Here is a 12,287-nt window from a genome sequence, read left to right as displayed (position 1 = left end):
TCTTATATTTGCCTGAAGAACATCTTTCTCTACCTAGAAGAGTAAAGAGTTGAAACAAATGTATGTGAACCATATCAATTGGTCACAAGTTTCCTTCCTAATCCTCCAAAGACAGATTTAGCAGAAAGTTGTAAGGCGCGGAGTTGGCTTTGGGAAAATAAGCACTCCGAGAAAAGTTGTTGTAAGCAGAATCTTTTCTGGAAAAAGCACAGTATTGATCATATTAGGAGAAGATGGTGACAGCGCCGACACATCCAGCAGATGAGTCACAAGTTCTTTTTGTGACATTGGGATATCAATGAATTTCACATTTAGCCGATCTAAAGAAACTGGAAGGATTATGACTCACCTCTGACAACCTCTGACAACTCTTACTCCACCATGCTACATTTTCATTATGACACCACTGCACTCTACGCCACCTTTGCTATGCTTACCTTATTGACACTCTAACAATCCACCCTACCTACTAAGCCTTTCCTAATGATGTGCATGTACATCACTCCCGCTTCACTTTCCCTAATGACACACCTGCTTCCCTCCCCCCGTTACGGTTTTTCTAATGAACCACTTGACAAATTGTTACAACAAACTTTCGCCAAGAAAAACTGGAAGGGCAACAACTTGATGCAAAACCATTATGAATCCTTACAAGCGTGCTGGAAGCTCTAGTAAAAGAGAAGTGTGACAAACAGACGAGAAGAAGGGAGGTGAAGAAAAGAGAAAGAAGAAGGAAGGAGAAGAAGAAAGCAGGAGAAAAAAAGAAGGTGCCAAATGAGAAGGGAAGGAGAAGAAAGGAGACGGAAAAAAAACAGGGAGAAGAAAGGAGAAGGAGAAAAAAGAAGAAGTAAGGAGAATGAGAAGAAAGGGGAAGGGGAAATAGAAGAAAGGAAAAGGAGAAAAAAAAGGAGAAGAAAGGAGAAGGAGAAGAAAGGGGAATTCAAATAAGGGAGAAGAAAGGGGAATGAAAATAAAGGAGAAGGGAAAGGAGAAGAAAGGGGAATGAAAATAAAGGAGAAGGGGTAGGAGAATAAAGGAGAAGGGGAAGAAAAAGAAAGGAGAAGGAGAAAAAAGAAGGAGAAAAAAGAAGGCGAAGAAAGGAGAAGGAGAAGAAGAAAGGAGAAGGAGAAGAAAGTAGAAGAAGAAGAAAGGAGAAGGGGAAAAAATTAGAAGAAGGAGAAGAAGAAAGGAGAAGGAGAAGAACCCCCTGGCAACCTCTGGGGTAATCTCTGGAACACTTGTTGAGAATGGCTGCCCTAGTCTTTGGAAAGGCTTCATGTTCCTGGACATCCTTGGCAGCTAATGGACCATCTTCTTCTCTGCATTCAATATAAATTGTCTTCAAAAGTTCTTGTCCGGGCCATGGTATAGCTAGTAATAGTTACATTGAACTGGATTTGTTTGGTAATGCTGAAGACTAACTTAACCAAGCCACTTCTTTAGTTCTAGGATGTGGCTTGGGTAAGCTACAAAACAAATCTAGTTGAATGTGACTAACTAGATACAATTTTATTGCTACTTGAACTTAATTGCTTGGGTTTTGCTGGCCAAAAAAAAAACATATCAAACTGAGAAAATGTGCCATTTATGAGATCAATAAGGTCATTTTGAAATTGATGGCAGCAACACATCTCAAAAATGTTTACCATGGTGTAGCATTCTCTCTTCTTTTAACAACACCCTGTAGATGTCTGGGAACTGAGGAGACTAGTTGCTTGAGTTTTTGGAGAGGAATGTTGTCTAATTCATGACCGATATAGAATTCTAAGGCCTCGTACACACGACCGAGGAACTCGTCGGAAAATACACATCGTTTTCCTCGACGAGTTCCTTGTTAGGCTTGTCGAGGAACTCGACAAGCTTGCTTTGCGTACACACGGTCAAGACAAAATCTCCTCGTTCTCAAACGCGGTGATGTAAAACACATACAACGGCAGGGGAAGTTCGATTCCACTGGCACAACCCTTAGGGCTGCTTTTGCTAATCTCATGTTACTATGTGTTAAGTAAAAGTTTGGTAAGAGAAGATTTGCACTTTTCAGTCTGTTACAGTGTGAAAAATGTGTTATCTCCATTACAAATGCTACTTTTACTCCCGTCTCATACTTTATTCTGAGCATGCGCAGGTTTCTTAGCATACACACGCTTCAGTTTCTCGTCGAAAACCAGCCCGACGAGGAAATTGAGACTCCCGTTGAGGAAAAAGAGAACTTGTTCTCTTTTTTTCTCGTCGAGTTCTTTGACAGTTTCCTTGATGAAAAACGTACACACGACCGTTTTCCTCTGCAAAAAAGCTCTGCCACCAAGTTTCTTGATGGATTCTGTCGAGTTTCTCGGTCGTGTGTACGAGGCTTAACTGTTTAAAAGTCCAGGGTCTTCTTTGTCGTATTTTTCATTTCAAGATACCCAAAATATTTTCAATTACCTCTAAATAGGCTATCCCCACTTCAGTCCATCCTGAAAGCTTCTGCCAGGCTCATCCACCTTACAAACCGCATGACGTCTACTACCCCTCTGCTGCCCCTCTCTGCCAATCCCTCCATTGGCTGCCACTCAACCAATGAATCAAATTCAAGATACTAACAGTAACTTACAAAGTCATCCACAGCCTGGCCCCCAGCTACATCTCTAACCTGGTCTCAAAATACCAACCAAATCAACCTCTTCGCTTTTCCCAAGACCTCCTGTTCTCTAGCTCCCTTGTCACCTCATCTCATGATTGCCTCCAGGACTTCTTCGGAGCATCTCCCATCCTTTGGAATGCTCTACACCAATCTGTCCGACTATCTCTTACTTTGTCTACTTTTAGACGATCCCTGAAAACCCATCTCTTCAGAGAAGCCTATCTGGCCCCCACCTAACAACTGTACAAGGTGACTTATTTTGTTAGAGGTTTTTAGGTATGTAAAATATATTGTTGCAGTTTATTTTAGGCAGTAATATATGGATGTAGTGTCCTCAAGGGCCCAGGCATAATTGCCCTCTCTGCACCCCCTGTAGTTACCCCCTAGGTTATACAGGTAATGATAAAATAGCAGACACAAGAGCATATGAAGACAGATTATATATATATATATATATATATATATATATATATATATATATATATATATATATATATATATATATATATATATATATTTCACACACAGGTATATCTGAAAACCTAAAGACTCCTCCCAACCTTGAAACTGAATTAATCACCCCCTCTGGGGTCTCTTCCCAAGTGAACAACTTTTTATAAACCTGATAATGTGAAAAACGTTTTGCCATAAAATGTGACTTCCTTCTGGCGGTTTAAAGAAATTACAATTGCAGAAAAGTGTGTGTGTGTGCTGAATATAGAACTCATTTACCAGATTTGTTATCTAAACCTTTCATTGCATACAGGAAATCATTCTTCATCATTTTACAGCTCTTGTTTTCATGTCCCCAACTTCAGAACCTTCCTCATTTGCAGCAGGTAGGGGGCTACAGGTGAGTTGGGGCATTTAACATTTATTTTTGCCACCCTTCACAGTGCTTTTAATAAATCAAGCCTAACAAGCCCCCTTAGTTACAGTGGGGAAAATAATTATTTGATCCCCTGCTGATTTTTTAAGTTTGCCCACTTACAAAGAAATGAAGGGTCTATTATTTTTATCATAGGTGCATTTTAAATCAAAGAGAGATAATATTAACCAAAAATCCTGATAAAACTCACAATACAAATGTTATAAATTGAAGCGCAGTTCAGTGAGTAAAATAAAAATTGAATCCCCAAACAAAACATGACTTAGTACTTGGTGGAGGAACCCTTGTTGGCAAGCATAGAGGTAAGACTTTTCTTGTAGTTGGTGACCAGGTTTACATACATCTCAGGAGGGATTTTGGTCCACTCTTCTTTATAGATCTTCTCTAAATCCTTAAGGCTTCTTGGCTGTCGCTTTGTAACTGGAAGTTTCAGCTCCTTCCATAAATGTTCTTAAGGATTAAGGTCTGGAGACTGGCTAGGCCAGTTCATGAAATTAATGTTCTTCACTCCCCCCCCCCCCCAAATATGGCATGTAAGGGGGGCAAGGAGTGGTTTAAGCGGAAATTGCACTTTTGGGTGGAACTCTGTTTAATATCCTGTCTCTATTATTTAAAATACACCTATGATAAAAATTATAGACCTTAAATTTTTTTGTAAGTGGACAAACTTACAAAATCTGCAGGGGATCAAATAATAATTTTCTCCACTGTATACATACTTTTTGCCTCAACATGGTTCTTGCATCGTAAGAACAAGGATTGTGGGCCACTATAGAGTTAATGGTAAGAGTTAGGGTCATGTTGAGAAGTAGGGGTCAAGCTGAAAGTTAGGTTTCCCATTAGGAAATATTAGCTGGGATACTGAGGTTTAGGTGTCATTTATTTTCCGGGGATACATCATATGTGGCATTAGCATTCTACCACGTACATGAATAATGACATTGATTACATGTTGTACAGTGTTTATAGCAGTTTGAATTATATCATCTTCCCTGGTAAGGACTCTTCTTGCCTCCCCCACTTACCAATTGCTGCGCTGGAATTTTCTCAAACAAAGATATCTCCAACAAATTAAAAGGGGCAGTTACCGTATGCCCACCAGGTTGTAGGATCTCATCATCATGCAGGTTTTAGTATCTTACCACCCCCAACAGTTCTGGTATGCTTGCTATGCTACCAATCACACTGTACCCTTTCTCTCAAAATCGAGGGCTGTTGTGGGCTTTGGTGGTTAATTATTTTTGCTGCAAGCCCAACCATCCCTTTACACAGGGCTGATCCCCTCCATATCTCCAGCAATTGTACTTTTCTCTTTTGCCCTATGATTGGCAGCTAACCAATGAGAGCTCACAGTACATTTCCTACTATATGTAGGGCAGAAATTGTCTAAAGGCGAGAAAAATGATTGAAGTGGCATTCGCTTGATGACTTAATGTCACGTTAGCTAGTGGGCAGCTAGTTTGGATTGCAGAGGGAGGCAGCGGGTCCTCAAGCCATAGAGGCCAGCTTACATCTGCAACATCTTTTGACTTCTTAGATACCACCAATAGCACTGATGCTCCAGGCCAAAAGCATTTGTTGACAACATCAGAAAACATGCATACTGCTGTATTTTGTTCCACATGGTTCGGACTCTGGACAGAACATGCAGTACATGGGTCTTGGCTCACCTGGATGAGATTGGCGCAGCCTGGCAGGCCGTTATGCGTTGGGATCTCATTGGTGATGTGCATGGTTTCTATGTAGTTGGTTTCTTTATTTTTGTTCTTGGAATGGACAGATGAGGAGGATGTTGTGGTGTGTACTGGCGGGTCGGGATGCAGCTTGACATCGGTGCCATTACCGAAGGCCTGGATGGCGTTTCCTGGACAGAAATGACAACAGTCATACAGAGGCAAAGATATAGCAAATGGACCTCCCATGTAATGTAAAGTATTTTATAGCAGTACAATATAAATTATTATTTGGGTAGCATATCAGAGTAGTAATGCAATTGGTTTCAGTCTTTAGGCAGAAAAAAATTGAGGTCCAAAAAGTCAACAATTTGGGGGGAAAATTGTCTTCATGTAAGTTCTATAAAAGTAACTCAGAAATTACTGAAACCAGTGGATCGGTATGGCTGCCAGGCACCTAGCATTTTTCAGAAAAAGCTTAGTAGTGGATGCCTCTGTATTCCTCTCAGCACAAACATAGTGCCATTCTCCAATATCATGCTGCAAACTGCAAAGCAAACACTATGAGCAATGTGTATGTGTGTGTGTGTATATATATATATATCTGTATGTTGGAGGTTTTGTTCTTTTGTTAAGAGAACCGTTCAAGCGTGAACCCGCTCACAGCGCATTGCATAACAGACGGGGAAAACGTGTTATAAAAATGGAATTGTACAAAAAAATACAAACACTTTTTAACCACTTCCAGACCGCCGCATGTATATGTACGTCGGCAGAATGTCACGTACAGGCACATTGGCGTACCTGTACGTCCCTGCCTAGACGTGGGTCGGGGGTCCGATCGGGACCCCCCCGCTACATGCGGCGGTCGGATTCCCGCGGGGAGCGATCCGGGACGACGGCGCGGCTATTCGTTTCTAGCCGCCCCCTCGCGATCGCTCCCCGGAGCTGAAGAACGGGGAGAGCCGTATGTAAACACGGCTTCCCCGTGCTTCACTGTGGCGGCGCATCGATCGTGTGATCCCTTTTATAGGGAGACTCGATCGATGACGTCAGACCTACAGCCACACCTCCCTACAGTTGTAAACACACACTAGGTGAACCCTAACTCCTACAGCGCCCCCTGTGGTTAACTCCCAAACTGCAACTGTCATTTTCACAATAAACAATGCAATTTAAATGCATTTTTTGCTGTGAAAATGACAATGGTCCCAAAAATGTGTCAAAATTGTCCGAAGTGTCCGCCATAATGTCGCAGTCACGGAAAAAATTGCTGATCGCCGCCATTAGTAGTAAAAAAAATAAAAATAATAAAACTATCCCCTATTTTGTAAACGCTATAAATTTTGCGCAAACCAATCGATAAACGCTTATTGTGATTTTTTTTACCAAAAATAGGTAGAAGAATACGTATCTGCCTAAACTGAGGAAAAAAAATGTTTATATATGTTTTTGGGGGATATTTATTATAGCAAAAAGTAAAAAATATTGAATTTTTTTCAAAATTGTCGCTCTATTTTTGTTTATAGCGCAAAAAATAAAAACCGCAGAGGTGATCAAATACCACCAAAAGAAAGCTCTATTTGTGGGGAAAAAAGGACGCCAATTTTGTTTGGGAGCCACGTCGCACGACCGCGCAATTGTCTGTTAAAGCGACGCAGTGCCGAATTGTAAAAACCCCTTGGGTCATTTAGCAGCATATTGGTCCGGTCCTTAAGTGGTTAAAGGAAACCTGTATAGAGAGATATGGGTGTGCTGTTCCCAGCCTCCCCAAAAAATGCCAGTTGTCTGTCTTTGGCTTTGTCATCATCTCACTCACTGACCTGCAACAAGCATGCAGACAGTGAAGTCAAAATTAAATCTCATTCTAAAGCAAAGCAACATTATGGTGACTAAGGGGCCCCTTACACAAACAGTCATTGGTTGACTCACTGGTTGAGGTCAATCTTTATTGATAGTAGTTTAAAAATACAACCAGCTCCTTTCGGAGGATCGCCCTGAAGAAGGGGGTGCTACAATCCTTTGAGGCGTGTTGGATATATTTAAACTCTACAATCAATAAAGATTGGAGTTCAACAATTCTCATTTGACTCTTTGTCTAAAGTGGGTCTTGCCCACCACACACTGATAATTGTATTTTGTAATGGAACGAAACACAATCTAAACACTCTCCATGTGTCAGCTCTCTTCTTCATGGGGCAGATTTAGTATATGCTTTTTATGGTATTTTATGATGTGTTGTTTGTTTGTCGGATGTGTAATTCAAATATATTTAGTTTCTGACAGTGAGACTTGTTCTCTCTCTTTTTGTTACTTCTTTGAACCTTGACTGAATCCTGAAGAAGCCTAAAGGTGAAACGTGTTGATGCACAAGGGCTCACTGTACAAATTGTATAATTTTATATGATTTTTATCAGTTTTGAACATTATGTACTTTTTTCAATAAATAGTTATTTTTCTACCTCTCCTTTGTTTTCTATGCCTCTAAAGTCCGGCCCAATGGTGACTCTTTGAGCACCTTTCTTCTTGTTTCCCCTCTAAATTTAAGGATGTGGCTATCTAAATGCTTTCCTTCTCTATTTTTCCTAAACACACCGGAATCTGAGGCCCCGTACACACGACCGAGTTTCTCGGCAGAATTCAGCCAGAAACTTGATCGGAGCTGGATTCTGCCGAGAAACTCGGCCGTGTGTAGACTTTTCACCAAGGAAGCCGATGAGGAACTCGTCGGGCCAAATAGAGAACATGTTCTCTATTTCCTCGTTGTTCAATGAGGAAAGTTGGCCCGCCGAGATCCTCGGCGGCTTCGACACAGAACTTGACGAGGAACTCGATGTGTTTGGCACGTCGAGTTCCTCGGACGTGTGTACGGGGCCTGACAGGTCATAGGATTTGGAGCACTGATGTCATCAAGAGACACAAGACGCAATTAGGTTGTTCCACCTATTGGTGCAGTGGTCTATGTATGGACTGTGGAGATGGGGGCCACAATGTATTATAGAGTTGATTGGTGTTCCTGTTAAGAAGGTAGAAGGGAGGATAAGGCTTCCAAGAGACTATTCCACCTATAGGTGCAGTGGTCTATATATGGGTTATGGAGCTAGGGGCCACAATGTGCCTTAGGGCTGGTTGGTGTCACCATTGAGAGAGTAGAGTTGAGGTTAAGACTTCCAAAAGACAGAAGATGCAATTAGATTATTCCACCTATAGGTGCAGTAGTCAATATATGGGTTATGGAGCTAGGGGCCACAATGTGCCTTAGGGCTGGTTGGTGTCACCATTGAGAGAGTAGAGTTGAGGTTAAGACTTCCAAAAGACAGAAGATGCAATTAGATTATTCCACCCATTGGTGCAGTGGTTAGTTTATAGACTGCGGAGATGGGGGCCACAACCTACTGTAGTGTCGATCAGCGTCACTGTTAAAAGTAGATGTGTGGATAAGCCTTCCCAAGAGACAGAAGATGCAATTAGGTTATTTAACCTATTGGTGCAGTGGATAAAATATGGGCTCTGGAGATAGAACCCACAATGCTCTTTAGGGTCGATCTGTGTCACTGTTAAGAGAGTAGATGTGGGAATAAGACTTCCAAGAGACAGAAGATGCAATTACTGTATATACTCGAGTATAAGCCGAGGAACCTAATTTGTACCACAAAAAACTGGGAAAACGTATTGACTCAAGTATAAGCCTAGGGTGTCCATCTGCATGCCTCACTGTGCCTCACTTTGCCTCACTGTGTCCATGTGCATGACTCACTGTGTCCATGCCTCACTGTGCCCATGCCTCACTGTGCCCATGACTAGACTTACATTTAACATGGGAGTATAAAGAAGGGGTGCCCGACTTTGGAAAATCGGTGCTCCCCGGCCGTTGGTCCTCTGGACAAAAAACTTTGCACACTTATAAAGGAAGAGTGGGGCTATACCGGGTCTCCAAAGTCTGGAAGATCATGCGCAAAAAGGTGACTCGAGTATAAGCCGAGGGGGGGATTTTCAGCACAAAAAAATGTGCTGAAAAACTTGGCTTATATTTGAGTATATACGGGGTTATTCAACCCATCAGTGCAATGGATAAGAAAAATGGGCTGTGGTGATAGGAGCCACAACAGAATATAGGGCCAAATTAGCGTCACTAGAGTAAAGGTGGTGATAAGACTTCCAAGGTGGGCTGGATGCTCCTTCATCAACATTGGCCAGAAAGTCTATAAACAGGAGTGTCTGGTTAATGCTTAGATGAATGGGAAAGGGCTTACATATGAATAATTTAAAGAGTTTCAGGGTTATCCATTTCATAACCTGAATTCAATTAAATCAGTGAGGAACATTTTGCCTATCCTATGAAGGTTACATAGTTACATAGTAGGTGAGTGTATAGTGAAAACTCTGTGCCAAAAAACAATCAAAAAATATATTATATTAAATTTAACAAGCTGCTCCCCTAAAAGAGTGAAATGCTCATAGTGATATATAAAAATATAAAAAATATAAAAAAAAATGGCAGGCGGACCTGAACGGGCCGCCCATGTGAAAGAGCCCTTACAAAGAATCACTGGATACAATACCCAAGCTCTACTGCTGGTAATGCTGTCCAAGGCTGAAATTTAGTGCTCGTGGCTGAGATGTGCAGTTCCTCAGTATTTCTAACGTTAATAGATAGAAGCCGACAACTTGGTGGACTCAAATGTTGAAAATCTTTTTGGCTACACATGTACATCCAGTAAAACAATGCTAGCCAATAAAGATTTTCAACCTTTGAGTCCGCCGAGTTGCCAGCTTATATCTGTCATCTGTCAACCTGAGTATCAGTTTGCAATCAGAATAGATAGCAAATTTCTATTTGTCAGAATCCAGCCAGTGTTCACTCTGCGTAAAACCATTTGAACGCATTTTGGTTTGGCTGCAATGTTTGGGAGTGAGCAATTCCCCCCGCCGCTATGCCTGTTCTGTGTGATGTTAATGTTCCATATGTTGAATCATTTCTGCGTGACGATGGCCGGAAAAGATGTAACATGAGCCCCCCGTGCTGCGCCTGAGCTCGCTGCGGTTCATCAGGCATGGTGGGGTATAGGGGGGGGGACAAGCGTTACACCAGGACCGCTTCTGGTGTATGACGGCAAAGACTTTGTAGCTTGCGGACCATCTGCATAATTACAGCGACAAAGCAAATGATAAAAGTGTACAATGCAGAAGTTGAAAAGATTACAGCAATTTGAAAGGGATTGTGTTCATAGCCAGGGAAAATTACCTGCTCCCTTTCATTCTCCGGCTCCTCCGCTAAATGAATAGAAAACACTTTTAATCAGGTCTTCGGGGAATGTCGAGGATTATGGATTTATAGCTCAGGAAATAAAAAGTGAATGTTCAGCAAGATAATACCTTGCTGCTGCCAGGCAGGCGGGCATGGCTTATCCGGGTCTTAGGGACCCGCAGGCCATCAGCCGCTAGAGAACTACAGCTCTCAGCAAGCTTCATTAGATGCACCTCTCTAATACTATAATTTGGGCTGAAATTGCATGTAGGAAGGTGCGCTGAATATCAAAAGCAAATTATTATTTATTTATTTTTTAAAAAAACTTAATGTTTTTTTTTTTTTGCATCTCAATGCTGCCCATCATTGTTCAGCCACTTCTGTCTACATGCACAGCATCTGTTGCAGGTCATTGCACTGGACCAACTTCCTGAGGATGACAAGAGTGGGCCATGCCTGAGCAATGTGTGTCGGCACCAGGACTCAAGTCCTGCGGGAACGCGTGGGAACGGAGTTCCTGCACTTTTTTCACAGCAGGAACGCAGTTTCCTTTGCAGGACTAGAGCAGTCGAGAGCAGCCGAGCCGCCCGAGCCAATCCTTCACTAAGCGGCGATGCCCAGCTCGAGTCGCTGTCAGGGGCAGGCGAACCTTAGTAATCCTTTATGTTACTGGCCGCTTCCTGTATATGGATTCATCGGGTAGTGTGCGGGTATTCTGTCACTTCCTCGATGCCGCAATGTCTCCTGGGAGCTTTTGTCATTGTTCCCAGGAGACATTGCAGACATTTTTTTGTCTGAATTTCTCACTTCCTGTTTCTCCTCAGTAAGCTTGCCCCCATGTTCTGGCTGGGGGTTAGTCAGCCAGAACAGCTTACTGAGGAGGAACAGGAAGTGATAAATTCAGACAAAGAAAACAATTTTTAGAAGGAAAATTGAAAGGAAAGGTAAGTGAACCAACAATGCACAAGCTTAAAGGAACCTATTTAGAAAATAAAAAACAAACCTTTACAACCCCTTTAAGGCTGCTTTTACACTGCTCCGTTGCAAAAACTTGGTAAAAACTCATATGTGTTTTTGCCACATTTGCAGTGTTTCCAGGGCTTTTTGCACAAACAACCAAAAACTTAACATCGGGTGCATTTTTTGCCGTGTTTTTCTGCGCTTTCTGGTAATTTCAATGGGGAGGTGCATTTTTGGTGTGTTTGTGTTACCGCAGCACAAAACATGCATGAAAAATGCAACATGTAGGACTTATAAAAATGCAACTGACCTGCAATTGAGTTCCAAAGGATTTAATGGTCATGCATTTTTCTTCTGCTTTTGGTAAGGCAAAAACAGAAGACGAAATGATCAGTGTGAAAGGACCCTAAATGATAAGAAATGTAAAAACAAAATTCTCTGTCCTGCCGCTGCGGAGTGACAGCAGGACAGGCAGTAGGGCACTGAACAGGCTAGCGCACTGGGTAGCTCTCCCCCTCTAGCCTGCCACAGTGCTACTTGATATAGTGTCACCCTGAGCATTTTTCTCACAGAATAGGTGCAGGAACTCAACCACACCCCATACCTTTCCCCGGGGTAGGGGGTTGGGGCGTTGAGCATGCCACAGAAACTGTGTGGGGGAGGGTTCTAAAGGTGCATTAAATACCAGGACGTTGCTACATACAGGATGCAGGGTTCTGAAGGGTGCTAGGTACAGGGTGCAGAGTTCAGGAGAGTGCTATGTACAGGGTGGAAAGTTTGGGTGGGTGCTAGGTACAGGCTGCAGAGTTCAGGTGGGTGCTGGATACAGTGTGCAGAGTTCGGGTGGGTTATAGGTACAGGGTGCAGAGTTCAGGTGGGTGCTAGGTATAGGGT

General features: G+C 42.4%; 1 protein-coding gene across 2 annotated transcripts in view; it reads right to left on the bottom strand.

Annotated features, from left to right (window-relative positions):
- Positions 1 to 12,287, bottom strand: part of GFRA1 (GDNF family receptor alpha 1) — a 213,485-nt gene that overhangs the window by 12,659 nt on the left and 188,539 nt on the right. For both annotated transcript variants that reach the window (XM_040361534.1, XM_040361532.1), the window contains exon 7: positions 5,183 to 5,376. In XM_040361534.1, coding sequence (XP_040217468.1) covers positions 5,183 to 5,376 — 194 coding nt within the window. The remainder of the gene's footprint in view (positions 1 to 5,182; positions 5,377 to 12,287) is intronic.

The sequence above is a fragment of the Rana temporaria genome, chromosome 8 (assembly GCF_905171775.1).
Source record: "Rana temporaria chromosome 8, aRanTem1.1, whole genome shotgun sequence".
In the NCBI taxonomy this organism is placed as follows: domain Eukaryota; kingdom Metazoa; phylum Chordata; class Amphibia; order Anura; family Ranidae; genus Rana; species Rana temporaria.
The sequence above is the reverse complement of the archived record's forward strand: the minus strand, read 5'-3'. Positions and strand labels throughout refer to the sequence as shown.